Raw genomic sequence first — 17,340 nt, 5'->3', positions numbered from 1 at the left:
TTTGCAGAACTCAACAAGGAGACAATGTGTATGAGTGGAGGATAGAGTCATTGAGATAAAAATGCCATGTAAATGTAGTTTATTCTATCACTACTAACATGCTTAAATGACTCAACTACAACCACCTGTTTCACCAATTAGCCAGCAACAAAGAACTGAGAAAGCCCAAAGGGCCCATCTGCTAATAGGGTCTTTAAAGTTGCTTTTCCAGTTCTGAAGCAAATCAAACCCACCTGTTCCTATTTTGCCACAGTAATACACAGACCTAGCTTTCAATTATTGATGTTAATGGGAGGAAAGGCAATTTTCAATTATCCATGCTAAGCTGCCACAGAAACATTCCTGAAAAGTTCTCTCTAAACCAAAATTCTGAATCTGGAACTCTTTTTTCCCACTGACTACTACAAAATGCCAGATACCGTCCAAGATGGCAAACTAAAGACACTGAACCAATCTTTTCTCTAATACTGTCAATCACGGTCCACAGCTCAGGGAAATAAGGAGAACCCTAGTCTTGATGCTGACAAACAAAACCCAAAATGAGAACTTAAACCCAGCCAGCACCAGGACTAGGGTGAGGCAATGGACATCTGCAGTGCAAAATTTAAGGTGCACACACTCTCAGGATTGTTGCAGGTTGTTGCCTCCTTAAATTTTGCACCCTAGGTGCCTCGCTTGCCTCACCCTAGTCCCAGTCCTACCTGACATGTTATCTTTGTGTCCTGACTTATGCTACCTGCAATGAAACTTCATTTTTAAATTTAGTTATCACAATATTATGGGCTGGGTAACCCAGGAACCTAATATTTGTTAAGACTTTTCTTTCAATCTTTTCCTTCCTTTCTTCCTTCCTCCTTCCCTTCCTTCCATCCATTCACAGGAGGTAGGAAAGCATAGTAATTACGAGTTTGGTTCCACTTCAGTGGTGATAAAACATATGAGAGGGTGTGCAGAGACTAACTAGCCTTTAGAGGCTGGCAGCAAAGGTGAGAGGCAATCAGGCTTAAGAATATTCCTGGCAACCAGGTTTCAGGAGGAGAGATGTGCTCAGCCTGACCCCAGAAGATTCTCATGGCATCAACAGCTAGACACCCTCTTCCCCATTACTGAGAGGCCTCAGAGTCGTGAACATTCCTGGCTTAGACCCCTCTGGGGTGTTCCAGATGGCTATGCAGACCAACAGCTGGAAAGATAATCCTGTCTGATTGCATTGTCACTTTTAGAAATTCCTCACACCAATCAGAAATTTCAGACTCATCCTCAAAAGAGGCTTCTACAAAGAAGCCAGCAGGGCCTTATCATCTTTGCAAGCCAGAAAAGGTGGCTCTCCATAGCCACGGTGACCCGTTAAAGTCAGGAGCCCCTGGAGCCCAGCTGTCTGCAGTGAGTTCTTTATGAATTCTACTGGCTGCTGCTTGGCCTTGGGGAATTAGGGCTATTTTATGAAAGCTTGTGTCACAGGTTTAAGAGTCATTACATTTTGGAATAGATGGGACTTGCCAAAGCCCCAGTGAGGACAATGAGAAGGGCAGGTGCTGGGTGTTTCTATGTCAGATCTCGCTTGGTGGTTCAACATCAGCCAGTCCATTATTCTATTAAGAGATTCTACCCTCACAATCCCTTTTTCTTCTCTGATACTCTAGGCCTCCAACCAAGCTGTTCCAATTCTTGACCTAGAACACAATTCCACCAACTTCCACTCTAACTCCCATAACCTAGCTAACTTCTGCTTAATTGTTTACCCCTCAAGTTAGATGGTAATGTACCATCCCACACACTTAATACATTCAAAGAACTCAGAACAGTGCCTGGGACAGAATAAGTGCCATATGAACTGTTCCATATCTGTACGTCTATTGCTCCAAAATAAAAAAGCATGCTGGGCATATAAAACTGATTCAGCCATTGTGGAGAAAAATTTGGCATCATCTAGAAAAACTGAAATTGCACATATCTCTGCAATTCCATTCCTCAGCACAGAACCTGCCCCAACTCACACATATGCAAGGATGTTCACTGCAGCATTGTTTATAGTGGGAAAACATAAGAAATAACTCTAAGTGCTTATCAATAGGGAAAGGGATAAATAATGTGGCATTATTTATACAGCATTAAAGGAATGAAGCAGCATTTATCTCAGGAAGATAAAATGGAGTGAAAAATACAAGCTAGAAAATGAGAGTGCATTCTGATACCATGCATGGAAATTACAACCCACACAAATATCAGATATCTATATTTGGACACACAAAAATGAATTTTGGATCAAGATGGTAGAGAAGCTCCAGGCTCTCTTCCCCCACGGAAGCTTTGAACAACCAGCAAGAACTGGCAGTAATGTGTTTCTCAAAGCTCCAGAAAACATTTAAAGGATTGCAGAAATAAGGCAAGGGCCGAATCAGAAAACAAGAAAAAAAAGAAAAGGCAATTTAAAAGCAGTAGGATCTCCTCGCAGCCTTGGTGGTCCCACCCTGCCCCCTCATTAGCTCGGCTTGCAGCCCAGCTACAATACCAGTCTCCAGCACAGATCCTTGAAAGAGTAAACCCTCACGCACATAGTGGGAGCATGTAGGTCTGGTCCAGTCTGCCTGGTAGCTGCATGAAAGACTGAATTAGGACACTCATCCTGGGCTCTGGAGCTGCTGCTTGGGGCAAAGGCTTGCTTGCAGTGGGACATACAAAGCAGTGCCCAGAACTGTGAGGAAACTGTTTCCAAGGGAAGAGGGGACTTTGATGTAAATGGAGAATTCACAGGGCCACACACACACACACACACACACACACACACACACACATACACACACCTAGGAAAAGACGCATGTGCAGAAAGGACCAAAGAGGCAGACAAAAGACAGGGGGCAAAAGTAGACAAAAGGGATTCTCTCTCAGAATAACCAAGGATTGACTGTCCTGTCCTACCCAGGCCTGCTGCATAAAATCATGGATGTCTTCAAAGTTAAAAGGGGCTCAGAGTCACAGAATCTGCTCCACTCAAGAAAAATAATTTTTTAAACAGCACACATGGCAATTTTATAAAAATTTAAAAATAAGGAAGCAAAGAGAAGAAAGCCCAAGTAATTAGAGATAATAACAGTTAAGATGTTGGTGGATATTCTCTAGACTCTGTTTTTCATGACTACATTGTGTGTGTGTGTGTGTGTGTGTGTGTGTGCATGTATTTTTCTTTTAATATGAAAATAGTTTGTGGATGAAGAAATCTAAGGCCTGGTAAACTTGGTCAAGATTATGCATAAAATGACCTTTTTAAGTCCCGTATTACAGCCTCTTGTCTTTTGGACCCATTCTCTACCCCCTACTACTGTCTAACAGAAATAAACAATTAGCATCAGATACTTCAGAGTCTTATCTATAGAGGAGCTCAATAAACTAATATATGTTGAAACCCATGACACCAACTGGGCTGCCCCATCTCTTTATCTTGCCTAGCTCTGTTCAAGCCAGCTTTACCAGAGATGCTCCTCATCACCAATTACACAAGACAGAATAGTTTTCAACTGGCTGTCATATCCCAAAGATCCCAAGGATTCAAGGACAACGTCCTTTAACAGTAACTGGCATGTAACTTAGAATTTCTGTCCCTGAAGATGCTTCACTTTGGAATTTTTTCTTGTGGCTTTATTTATAACACTTTTTTTTATTAGAGAAGTTGTGGGTTTACAGAAGAATCATGCATAAAACACAAAATTCCCATATACCATCCTATTATTAACACCTTGCACTGGTGTAGTACATTTGTTACAATTGATAAAAGCACATTTTTATGATTGTACTATTAACTATAGTCCATGGTTGAACATAGGATCCACTGTTTGTGCTTAGCAGTTCCACAGATTTTTTTTAAATTTTATTCTAGTAATACATATACAACCTAAAATTTCTCCTTTAAACACATTCAAATAGATAACTCAGTGCGGTTAATTACATTCACAATGCTGTGCAACCATCACCACCATCCATCACCAAAACTTTTCCTTCATTCCAAACAGAAATTCTGTACATTCTTTTGGCTTTGTTTTAAATGAGGCAGTACTCTGGGTGCTTTATGAAATTCATTATGGGATTCTTCCTGTTTCCCAAAAAAAACTTTAGCAGAAGTAGAAAGCATCAAGACATTTGCATAGGGTTGCCTTAAGTTTCGACTGAGTAAGAGCAGACTTAAACATGACTAAAACAATTTCTGATTTGCCTATTCATGCCAAAAGTCTCAACACATTTATGACATGACAAGGAAAGGGCAGTTTACGTTTTTGTCAGTGTTGTTTGCCTTGTTAACTATCTGGCTAGGACTGGGGAAAAAGACCTGGTGGGACAGACAAATTTGGGAAGGGACGTTCACAACTAGTTAACATGCAAAGCAGTTCAAGAGGCAGTTCTAGTGAGAAGGGAAGTATAGTGTGAAAGGTACCAAGATGTCATGGTCATCTTCTAATACAGAGAACAAGAAAACCTGACTAGTCAGCTAGACTGAGAGGCATGCTTGAAATGGGAAATCTCTACTTATCTGGTGACTTGAAGAAACTTATTTCAAAATGCCCAGTTCTGGGGGTTGGTGAGCCAAAATTGCACCTTCACTCCATCAAACACCACTGGAGATGATTCTGGGTCCAGGGTGCGTCGGATAGCATGCTTTGAAGGGAAGCCAGGCTTTTGTGAAGTGCCAGCTCATGATAAAACAGAATGAAATGTTCTCGGGAAGTAAGCTGTGTGATGAGGTATTGGAGAAATAGCTAAAATGCTGTTTGTTACTTTGTGTTTATCATTAGATGGTGCCATCTTCCAGATAGTGACGCATAATAGGGCTTTATAGGGACTTATACGATCCACCATGGAGTCAGTATTTCTGCCAAAGCCTGAAGCTTTCAATATAAAACAGGGATTCTCCAAGATATATAATTGGGCTTCAGCAAACACAACTCTTGTGAAAACCTGATATTTTTATCTGTCCAGCATCCAATCTTTCCTTTGTGGATTGCTTCTCTCCTATTAAATGTGGTCCTACTAAAAATGTCAGCTGAGTACCTGCCCCCACTCCCTGCCTTGCCACAGAAGTGAGTGCACTATTCAAAAGAGGCCATTACAAATCTCCTTACTAGAAATTTTAACCTGCAATGGAGTCACAAGAGGACAAAGGTGGTTGAAGCAGAGGCAGAGACAAAGGGGGCTGGGGAGGTCTCCCCAAAGGGGCTGCCCATGAGTTCCCTGGATATAGATAATATATCAGATGGTGTTACAGAGAAAAATTTAGCAATGCCAGTGGGTAGGGAGAACAGGAGTAGGGGTTGCAATCTTAGTAATCAAGTCAACCTCGCTGTGGAGAGGAGAGGAGGGAAAGTGGAGATCAGGTCCAAGGACTGAAGGACTGAATCCTGGAGCACAGAAGGCTGAGAAGGAGCAGCCAGGGAGGTAGAGAAAAACCAGGTGAGTAAGCTGTCCTGGAAGTCAAGTAAAGAGAGCATTTCAAGGAGGAGAGGGTAAGAAATTGAGTTAAATCCTTCAGAATGATCAAGTAAGGGAAATGTGACACTGATAGGTCATAGGTGACTTTGATACAAGGCATTTCAGTGGAGTAGTGGGGTAAAAGCCTGAGTAGAATAGGTTCAAGAGAGAATCGGAGAAGAAAATTTGGAAACAGCAAGTACAGACAACTGTTTCAGGAATTTCTGCTGAAAATTCAGAGAGCAGAGAAATGGAATGGTATCTAGAAGGGGATGTGGGATTGAGAAAAGTTTTTTGTTGTTATTCTTTTGATTTTTAAAGGCTGGCAGAAATTGCAATGTGCTGTGTGCTGATGGGAATGATTTCCGCAGAGACAAAGAAATTAATGATACAGGAAAGGGGCAAATTGTTGGAGCCAAGTCCCTATGGATGCAACTGGGAATTGGCTCTAGTGCCCAAGTGAATGGGTTGGCTTTAGGTGGGAGTACTGAGAGTTCATCTACAACAAAAAGAGGGAAGGTAGAAACATGGTCACAGGTATGGATATAGTGGTGGTAACTCGTGGAAGTTCTTATAGCATCTGTTTTCTCTGTGAAAAAGGAAGCAAGATATGACACAATCATCTGGAAGAGAAGAATGAAAGGCCTAGAGAAATGTAATAGGATGCCAGGCAACTATGAGGGCCCTTGAGGCTGCTTTCCAATGTCTGATGATTCAACTCTACTTTTAATTAGATGATTGACCCAGAAGACTTCCAATAAATCCCCTCCTTCTACCTTTTTTTTTTTTTTTAATTAGCCAGTATTGATCTCTGTTGTTTACAACAAAGGAACTTAACAAATATACCAATTCTTCCTTGAGGCCTAGGGTGCCCCATTTTCTCACTGAAAGTCTGACTTTTAAAAAGCAGTGATCCTATTTTAACAAATATATTTGTCTCCAAGTACATAGGAAGATCTGCTTGCAATATACCAACAAGACCAAATATTTTGGATTCTTCTACCACCTATTGAATAGAACCAGGAAATAATGATTTATACTTACAAAACCAAAGTAGAAACTAAATCAGGATGCTAGCCTGCTTGAAGAAAAACATTCTTGTACATATGAGAAAGCAAAACGGACCAATATCAAAATTCAAATTATCTGAATATTCCTTTGAACCCTTTTTTGAGTTAAACTACAAAAAGTGACAGAATGAAGTTGAGTATTTGCACAACTTTCCTTAGAGTACAGATAGATTCTTCAATTCAGATTTCAGTAACTTGGGAAAGGAAATCCACATGAAGACTGTGCTAAGGGGTAAACTGGAAGGCAAAGAGAACCGTTTTCACAGTGGATGGTAATGTTTAATCTGGGAATGGTATCTGAGGGGGCGGTCAAACTGAATAAGAAAGTAGGAAAGTCAGACTCTCCCACAAAGAAAAACGTTTCAAAGATCACAAAGATGAGTGGAAATTTCCAGACTGTGCAGACTAAGAAGAGTCTTCATGATATAATGTGTCCCCCTCCAGGAAATTATGAGTTACTAAACTGCAGCAAAGACAGCTGCCTCTGAGATGAAATCAGCCTTGCAACACAAAGAAGAAGGAGGCCTGAGGGTGAACGGGGAACAGGAGCTAACCTCCCATGGAAATCAGCCCCACACAGCTTGTACTTTCAAACAGGTGCACTGCTCTGTGGGTCATTTGAATCATGAAGGGCCCTGAAGACTCACAGGGAAGTGTGAGGCCTGGTGTAGGGTATGACCTGAAACTAGATATGAACGGCTCTTTCTCCCAGCTGGCCCTGAGCTGGCTCATCTTTTTGCTAGGAAGGGTGAGATGCTCAGACCTTTGGGCCAAATGCATACAAACTGCCAAGAAAACAAAAGCAAAGAAAAAATAAACACAGGCACATGCAAAAATTTCCCAAGTGGATAAAAGCTGTGTATGCTATGTTTTAAGCATCCAGCCCCTAAGTTTTTGCTTGCCAGTAACAGAACCATGGAGAAAGCCCCATCCAGTCAGTGAGAACCACTTGTTGTGGTTTAATTGCTTGAACAGTTCCCCCATCTTCCTTTACCTTAAGGCACAGCCCCATGACCCTCTTTCTCCCATCCCGTGATTTCTCAGATTTTAGACGCTAACATTTATTGAGGGTGTACTATGTACCAGACACTATTCTAAGAGCTTTATATGGGATAATTAATTTAATCCTCAGAACAACTCTAACAGAGCAGGTGGTATTACTGTCTTACTTTAGGTTTCCCAGAAGGCAGAGACTGAGGTAAAGACTTAAATGACCCTACATTACTAGGGGATTCTCAGGAGGAATGAAGTAGGAAGAATGTGTTACTAAGCTGGCCATCCCCTGGTTCAAGTGCCAACACTTGCTCAGTCTCCCGGGACCATCTTCAAGAGGCTGTATAAAAACTGCTTCATAGGATCCTCAGCTCCCATCTCCCATCGGTGAAAGGTTTTCCTCACAGAGTGTGAACAGCCCCTTGCTTCCAGGTTGTATGTGTGTAGATGCCAACCTGGGTTCCACTTTCTGTTACGCTTCACTGAGTTGAGAGGTGAGATGGACGAGGCATGTGGCATGGACAGGAGGCTACAAACCATCAGGCTGCACCTGCATGAAGTTCGCTGGAGACCATAGAGAAGCAGATCCTCTGGTGATGGCTGGACACAGACAGGAGAGGTCAAAAGAATGTGCTGTGTAATTATAAAGTTTCTGATATAATTATTATCATCCCTATTTTTCAGATGAGTAAATTCAGACATAGAGAAGTGAAGTAATTTATGCAAGGTTACAAAAAAGACAGATCAAAACAGGCAGAATGGCTCTAGATACTTCTCATTTAACCACTGTGCTCTCATTCCCTACAGAAGAACTGCAACTACCTAGAAGAAGTGCCAGCTGCCTCGCTGCAGCTGCTATGTTTGGACCACCACAGTTCTACAGAGCTGATGGGAAACCAGTCGATGTAAGAGAAGTGTCACAGATAGTGCTCACTGCCGCAGTGCAAAGAGGATGCAGCAAGAGATGACTCCAGTGCCCCAAACGGTGCAGGTGGACCAAGCAGTCACCACTGCTCAGCCAAAAGAGAGAAGCATTTAATGGAACAGTTCTCAGGGCCAATGCCTAAGAAATCTAGGCTCTGCTAAGGGTTAGCAAAGAAGAAACGAAGGCATGTTAATGTTTGTTAATACTCTCGTTTCACAACTAAACAGGGAAATAAACAGGGGCAGCAACTGAAAGGGGGAAAACTAGCTTCCTCCTCCCCACTCCTCCCTGTATTTGAGAGGGCACTCCATGGGCGACTCCCTGGCTTCTGAAGAGGAAGAGGTACATCAGAGAAGAGGAGAGAAAGTCATTGGAAAAATAAGTCCAAACAGAAACAGAACAACTCAAAGCAAACAAGAGACCCAAATCAAAGCAGGTCTGAGGCTGTCCAACATTAACAGCTTGAAGTCAAGTATTTCCCCTTTCAGAATGGGCGTTTCATGTGATGTGAAAGACTTAGCTATTGAATTTAGGAATTTTGTTGATTTTTTTTTTAAGCAAAAAATTTAAGGACCTTTTCTTAACTTGCCATGAAAGTATCTGTAATTAGCTTTTGCAGGGATAACTGAACTTTTATTTTTCCTTCTCTTAACCCTGAAGGCGAGAAGGCCACAGACCAGAGAAATTCCTGGATTGAAAATAAGTGACAGTCCCACAGCTAGGCTAAATAAGGGTTGAGCTCGATTTCTGCTGCATTTCCATTAATTTAAAGTGCTAAGTTGCCTGTTTGTTTTAAAATATGTGGTTGTCCTCTTTGCAGTGTCTCTTTAAATAGATTTTCCTCTGGCTCTGCCAAAAATAGCTGGAGAAAGTCCTTTGAGAATCCCATTCTTCCTCTTAAAAACACACACTCTCCTCCCCACCCCATACATGTAAACAAGCCTGAAAGAAGTTTCTCTCACTTCTTCCAAAGACCCCCAATCTATCAGAAATAATCAATCTTTCAGGAGAGGAAAAGAGCCAGTCAGGAAAGTAACTCTCCAAGACCTTTTCTGCTTGTTCATTTATGTGATCATCAAATACCTAGTTCCTCTTTTGGGATAAGCAGAGTGGTAGGCCAGGGGTTGAAAACTCAAAGGCCTATGCCACAGCTAGCCAGGTAGGATGCTTGAAAGAAGTGGGCCAGGCATAAGGGACATCAGGGACTGTTAGGAACTCAGGCAAATTATAGAATCTAAGCCCTGGGGATAGGGTGTGGCCTCTCTTCAGCTCCAGCTATTATTAGCAAGGAAATCTAAATATTTCAAGTAAAATAGCCTGCTATTAAATGTGGGAAATCTGTTTATTCACATTTTTGCAACAGCAATATGTGGGACAATGACCCCAAATAGAACACATGTGTGAATTACTCTGGCCAGAGGCCTTGTTTGCAACCTCTGGGAAGGAAACAAAGACAAGGGAGACTAGACTGCTATCCCCTGGGAGCTTACGATCCCCTAGGAGTGAGAAGACACAACCTGCAAACAGTACCACAAGGTGGAATGGGATACAGGGTAAAGGAGGGGAGGGACGGCAAAGGCTGTGCGAGTTCAGGAAAATTAGAGGGCATTTGAGGCAAGAAGGATTCTCGTAGGCTGTGGCATCCAGAACTGAGGCTCAAAGGATGAAGTAGACTTTGGCAGGCAGAAACTAAGGAGGGCCCATTCCAGACCTAGGAAAATGAATTGCAAAAGGTAAAAACATGGGGCAGGGAAGAGGCTGTTTGAGAAATGACGAAGCAACTATTCATTCTTCTGCCCAGGAAATATTCATGAGCATCCACTGTGCACCAAGCAGTGGAGACATAGCGGTAAACATGAGGGACATAAGACAAGGCTGCAAAGTCTGGCAGGGCCATGGAGGCCAGATCCAGGATTTTATCTTAAGAGCAGTATGGAAACCTTTGAAGTTTTTTAAAGTAGGGGGATCAAATGCTGTGATTTGCAGTTTTCAAAGCTCACTGGAGACAGAGCATTTACTCTGTGGACTGGAGGGGAGCCAGAGTTCCACCAGCCAGAGCAACCAGGGAGGAAGCCTTTTTCTAGGGTGGTAGTAATGGAAAAGGAGAAAAAGTAGACGGATCTGAGATGGAGTTTAAAATCAACAGAACTATCAGTTTGGGGTGGGAATCAGTGAGGGAGAGAGAAATGGGGATAGAAAATGTGGTCAACTTGGCTCTGTGGGGTATCAGGCCACACTGAGTGTTCCAGCAGCCGAGGGGCTGATTCCACACCCGCAGCAGATGGGTAGCCAGTGGTTACTAGAGAGAACAAAGGTTCAGGAGCCACAGAGTACGGCTGAGGGAAGGCTGCCAGAGATGTTCACAGGAGCTTTCCATTTTAGAAAGCCATCATCTTAAAAGCACTGTTTCCTTTTAAATGTGCTTTGTAAAATTCCACAGCTATTTTGTTTGGAATAGTCTGATGGCAAGGAATTAACTGCTCTTCTCACATATTCAACAGCTCATCATTAAGCTGAATTTTATCTTCTAGCCTTGGGATGGAGGAATAAGAAACATTAGAGTATCTAAAAGATATATGTTAATGCCAAGTATCAATACTCCTTTTCATTTTGACCCTGTCTTAAGAACTTCAAAGAAAGCTACTTAACCACCAGGACCCATCCTCCTTTGTTGCCAAGGCCCAGCAATGACTTTCTTTATAACCACAGGCATTCACACATGAACCCAATTCACTCTGCTTCTAGATCATCAAGGAAATATGAATATATCCTTCTTGATTTGCAGGGATGCCTGGAAATACTCAGACTCCAGTCACAGGAATGAGAAAAAACCCAAGCCACTGGATGCACAACCCTTGATAACTTTTGCCAGTGGAGTCTATATATTTTGATAAAGTCTCACTTGTATGCCAAGCATTTGCCCCACAATATTCCTTCACAATCCCTGCAATCTACAGAATTTTGTCCTTTTTAGAAATGTCACAATGTGTAACAGATGACTAAAATAAACATTAGACAATCAGGTGATGAAAAGAACAAAGAATCGAAAAGAGGTGATGCAAATGAATTTTGCCCACTCTTGCCCCCTTCATTACACTCTCCCACTCTACACCCCCAAAATCTAGTAATTTAGTGTAAATGTGCCCACAATGCAGATGGACTCATCTCCCCTTCCAAATTGGCCTTTTTCTCCCACATATCTTGATCGAGTTAGTATTCCATGCAAAGAGTATTCAATAGGGAATGCTCTCTGTTGCATGTTATTTTACCAACACTAGAAGCAGTAGTAGGCATTGTGGGTTTCCTGCTCAGAGCCCTGCCTTTATTCCAGTATCCATGCCTCCTCCAGGTGGCTCAATGTAAATCCTGTTTGGTGTAAAATAATCATGATGGTCCCATTCTCCTTGCCGGTGATTGCTTTAGGGATGAGCACATGATCCAGTTCAGACCAGTGAAGAATGAGGGGAAAAGCTTCTGGGAAAAGTATCATCATAGCTCTTAAAAAGGGATTCATAGAAGAAATAATGCCTTATTTGCCTCTGGACAGTCACTCATCTGCAAGGACACGATGCAGCATCTTATGACCACGAGAGGAGTTAGCCAATACAGTGAGGCTGGCTGAGCAGGAACATGGAAATAATTTGAGTAGAAGTTAACCAACCCCGACTGATTGTGTAATGAGACAACAGATTCCCTTATTTTTTTTAAAGCCATTTTGAATTGGATTTTCTGTTTCTTGCAGCCCAAAGAATACTAAATTATACAATACCTCTTTGGAGAGGCAAGAGAGGGCTCGGCCTCTCAGACAACATCCTAGCAACAGAGGAACAGCCGCTCCAAAAAAGGAAAGAGACAAAGATTTATTTCTCAGTAAGTGTTTTGGTAAAACCAGTTGTGAAAAGGTATTTTTAATACCCACTCCTGATGTATGGAGACTCCTTTGAAATCCCCTCATACAGCATAAACACTATAATAAAGTTACAATGAGCCACTATGAATGGTATGTGTGGGGATATACAAAATACTTAGTCATCATAATATGTAAACACTAGAGAACTATCATGACATTAGTCTTTATTACTCATCTATCTTATTTCCTTCTACAGTTATAAGTTTGGGAACTTTTTCCTGTCCCCATCTCCCCCCAACCTTCCATCGCCTTCTACCTGATGAAAGCACAGAATATCACATGGTTGGAAGGAAAATCAGAACACTGGAGCTAAAAGAGGTTGAATGATTTGCACAAGGTCCCACAGCTGGCTGGGGATGATCTTCCTTATTACCAAAAATGCTCTATGCATCATTTTGTAACAAAGCCATTTGCTGAAAACTCAATTTAATGCAAAGTAGAATTGCAAAGACTTGGAAAGTCAAAACCAGATTTTTTTTTTAACTAGTTTAATTATGACAAAAAAAATAGCTCCCTTTTGAACTCACTGCTGTGAGCTTCTTTCTATTTCTAAACCCTTCTAGACCCAATCCATCCCTCTCAATACCATTTTCTCTCTCCTAGAAAATCCCTATACATGGCCCATGCTCTTCACTAGTGGTTCCCAAGACTATCTGCATAATAATTTCCTGGGAAATAAATTAGAAATGCAGATTCCCAGGCATGGAGTCTGATTTAGTAGACAGGAGTGGGGCCCAGGCATGCTGATATAAATGAGCACTCCAGAGAATTCAGATGCTGGGGGCACCCAGGCCATGCTCTGGGGCACAGGGCCCTAGACTGTTCACTAGATTCCAAGATCCAAATAGAAAACATCTAATTATCATAGTAGATTTACACTGGAACAACAAAAATATGTGCACGGTTGCCTATAATTTTTATGTTCCCTCTGAGGTCTGAAACAAACCCAACTGCTCTGTGATTTGGATACACTCTGGTAGTCATTTGTTTTAGAGGTTTTGGGTTTTTAATCTAGTCCCCTCAAGACTTTTTTTTCCTCTGAATGCATTTCTATTTAGGATTAGAGAAAAAATTCCTTAACTCTCCCTCCACAGCTAAAGAAAATCAATTTTGGAAAATGTTTCATTGAGAGTACTTTAAGAAATACACAATATAAATGTCTTGCCTTTGAGTCAGAAGTCTGAGATACACAGGGCTAACAGTAGGTAACGAAAGAAGTAAACAGTGGGGTTTCCAGCAGAACCAGCCCTGAAACCAAAACTTAGGAAGGAAGCTGACCATTAAGTAAGTGGACCAGAGGAACAATAGCTCAGGCATATCCTAGGTTAAGTTTGAACCTGAGAAAACTGGAATTAAACAGACAAGCCCCTTGTCCCAAGTTAACTTTGCCTTACTGCTTGATTTTAAAATAAGGACACCACTGTAAATGAGAAAATAGTTTTAGTGGAATTTTAGAACTCCTCTGGGTACCTAAGAATTTTTTTCAGACTGAAGTAAATACTCTTTTACTGGATCCAGCAATGCTCAAATAAACCTATCCCTCCCAGATATTTTTAAATCTGGAGGCCCCAGAAACCAAGAACCCAGCATTCTGAGAACTTGAGTCTTTGTGTTCCGACACAAGCTCTGACCAACTCACATTACAGCCATGAGAGCTTGTCTACACCTATATTTCTCAATGATAAATGATTAAAGACGTGCCACAAAACCTCACAAAACAAAAGAAAATCACTGTCAAGTACCAAAGGCAAGACATTATGTTCCAGAAATGCAATGTAATAAATAACCCCAACAACAAAACTGGTTTAAATTGGTTAAAAGACAAAAAAGTCTAGTCTCTACAGCTGTAACCTGCGTATTCCAGTTGTGCTCCTCTTTATGAACAAGATGGGGTATGAACTTAATGGGATTGGGGGACCAAAGGGTAGAAAGAGAAGAAGAAATTCACCCACCCATCCACCAGCAGATGAACAGGGTCAATTCTTCAAGATCTACCTTAAGGTTTTGCTTTGTTTTTTGTTTTCAAGTTTTTTCTTTAAAGACTCCTAACAATCTTAGGCAATTTGAAAATGGGAGAAATGCATTACTGGCCCCATGCCTTCTGCTGGATCACTATTTGCTCTTGGGTTCTCTCAGTCCAATTAAGCTCTCATCCAGTTGCACAGCTTGAAAAGACCCAGCACTTTCAGTTGGTACCTAACCCTTCTCCTCCAGCTGCTCCCGGCAGATATGGAGACTGCCTTAAGACCCAGTGGCCACGAAGCAGTCACAACAGTCCCCACACATACTTGGCTGAAGTGTGTATCAGGAAGTTCCTCTGCTCAGGCGCATGCCCTTCAAGTGTGCATAGTTTTGCAACTAAAATCTAAAGCAGCTTTTCCATTTAACAAATGCCTGACTCTGCTTGTGTGGAATAGGCAACAAACTGTCAGCTCAGAGCATCTGGAGTTACTTTTTAAAGCCCAGCTCCCATTATTTTAGACACACTTCATCAGGACTCTTTGACATCTTTTAGGCATTCTCCCTGCAAACTTGCATGTTCTCTGTTATGCTTCTCAATTGTTCCTGAATGTATAGTTCTGATATGGCATGGCAAGAAAAAAAATTGGATAATAAAAGAGTGACCCTTTACTCTGCCCAATTGCTTCTCACCAACACACAAAATGCTCTCCATTTTCTCATAATTAATACACATGGATATTTTTATGGAAACATATATACTCTCCCTTCAAAAGGTAATATCAAGGGCTTGACAGAAATACGAAAACTAACCACATTCTCCTTCAGTAAGGTATCAACTTATCCCAAAGAAATGACTTAATGGCATGAACAAAACGTGGGTGAGAGCCAAATTTATAACACATTGGTTTAGTAGAATTTACTGCTTAATGATTTAGGTTAACTGTCTTTTCTTGTGCTCCAGTCTCCAGTCAAGAACATTCCACCAAAGTCAAGGGAAGGCTAGAACATACACGCACAAATTCACAGATACTGCAAGAGAAGTCAATAAGACCATTCCAAATAGATCAAGCAACAGTAAATACACAAACATTCAAAACTATTCCAAGAGTATAAACATTCCTAGCAGGAAAATCAGGCCCCATTGAATACTTTGATTATCTCAGAGGGCAAGTGACAATTTGTGGGGAAAAAAAAAAATTCCTTTACTCTCTATACTTCTTAAAAGATGGTAATAGTTTAATACATGTAACTTCTTTATCAATGACCTATAAAGGATGGGGCCCATTATCCACATTTGACTGATGAAGAAACTAAGGAATAGAAAAGTTAGTGACTGTCCAGGGTAGGTTAAGTGTCGTGTTGAAAACAGAGTCAACCCTGGAATCCAGGCCTCCTTACTCCAAATCCAAGGTCTGTAAACACATGACATACCCCTGTTTGTCCTTGACCAACACAAGAATATCTAACTCCTGAAAACTCTGCTGAGTGGCCTGGTATCATGGACAATATACTCCAATTTGCCCTTAGTCATCACAAGAGAAAAACCCCAGAAAACTCTGCTGGGTGACCTGGAGGCACCGGCACTTCCCCAGCCTCCTCTGCTGGGATCATCTGGCGTTTGCTGCTGTTACCCACTGCAGTTAACATTTCACACATGTCTTTCCTAAGCCTCCAGAATACCTGATGCAATTCCGAAGTGGGAGGGGGGAGCATAAGAAGAACTGAGACTAGCTTTACTGCTAAGATAAGAACTTTCTAGTGGAGAGAAAAGGGCCAGCAGTTGGTCTTAAACCTACTTTGCCAAGTGGTTCATGAGCAGCTGTAACATCTGCCGATTTTTCTCTGGGAGCCGATGAACAAGGCTGTGGATTTCAGAGACCCGAGACTCCTGGTTCTCCAGCTCTGCAAAGGAAGGAGGGAGGCAGTAATATTTCATCGGTGTCCCAACTAAACCAGTTTAGAAGACAAAAATCAAGAGAAACCAAGGACTCGGCACTTAACAGATGGCGCATTTCTTGAAGATTTATGATCCTGTCCTGTGTACTGCATGACTAGACCTAGAAGACTTTTTAATGGAGCTTTCTGTAACAGAGTTCATCAAAAATGTGACTGTCAAAAAATTCAGGCCAAAATGATGATGTGATGAAATGGAGCCAGTCAACTGCACACCCAGAGTAGAAATGAACTCAGGAGCAGCTGGCTCCCTAGAGTGACAACTTCATTTCAAGGAAGGAAGGAACTTTATGCACTTGTAAAGTGATAAACAAATCGTACATGAACAACATTGCAAGAGTCTCAAATATCAAAATAATACCTCGAGACAGCATGAAAGAAATCAAAGGAAACGTCTAGCTATTCTCAAGTCATGTGTGACAACCGTGTGGTAGAAACAGAGCAATCACAGACAAAATTCTTAAATCCATCTTCCAGCCTATAACCGAAACCATATCCTGTCAACATTCTCTTGATTGAACTCAGATAAGTGGCTTCGTTTCTCTGGGAAACAGATTGACAGTACTCACCATACCTATTTATAGAACTGATGTGAGGTTTAATTAGAGAATGGTTGCTATGGGCTTGGAATTTCTCTGAGAAGGAATAACATAAGCACCCTCTTTATTCCCAGTTTCCTCCCATGCCTTTCTCCTCCCTGTATTAAGGGGGTGACTATTAGGAGATAAGGCCACTAGAATATTAGGTACTACTGAATTAGGCCAGTAGAGGCTACCAGGGTAAACAAACTCCGAAAGCTTAAAGGATCTGGGGACAGGCTCGGGTTATTGACATAATAGCACTGTGAGGATTCAGGCCAGATTTAAATCTGATACAGAATCTTACTGCCCCCTTACAGGAGGCCTGCCCCACATAGATAGATTCCAGTATACTTAGGGTAGCTTGCACCTAATCCCAACGTATCTTAATGTCAGTAATATGACGCTAGGATGATAAAACTGAAGAATGATCGGAAGCTGTAAATGGAAGACATGATGGAAAAAGGACTGTGAAATTATATAAATGGTGTC

General features: G+C 41.6%; 1 protein-coding gene across 8 annotated transcripts in view; it reads right to left on the bottom strand.

The window, feature by feature from the left end:
- ARHGAP26 (Rho GTPase activating protein 26) overlaps positions 1-17,340 on the bottom strand; it is a 456,250-nt gene that overhangs the window by 143,025 nt on the left and 295,885 nt on the right. For all 8 annotated transcript variants that reach the window (XR_005211383.1, XM_037801456.1, XM_037801453.1 and 5 more), the window contains exon 17: positions 16,114-16,219. Coding sequence is in view for 7 of the 8 variants with exons in the window: in XM_037801456.1 (XP_037657384.1) it covers positions 16,114-16,219 (106 nt within the window). In the remaining variant the exon portion in view is untranslated. The remainder of the gene's footprint in view (positions 1-16,113; positions 16,220-17,340) is intronic.

Source organism: Choloepus didactylus, chromosome 13 (assembly GCF_015220235.1).
Source record: "Choloepus didactylus isolate mChoDid1 chromosome 13, mChoDid1.pri, whole genome shotgun sequence".
Lineage (NCBI taxonomy): Eukaryota > Metazoa > Chordata > Mammalia > Pilosa > Megalonychidae > Choloepus > Choloepus didactylus.
The sequence above is the reverse complement of the archived record's forward strand: the minus strand, read 5'-3'. Positions and strand labels throughout refer to the sequence as shown.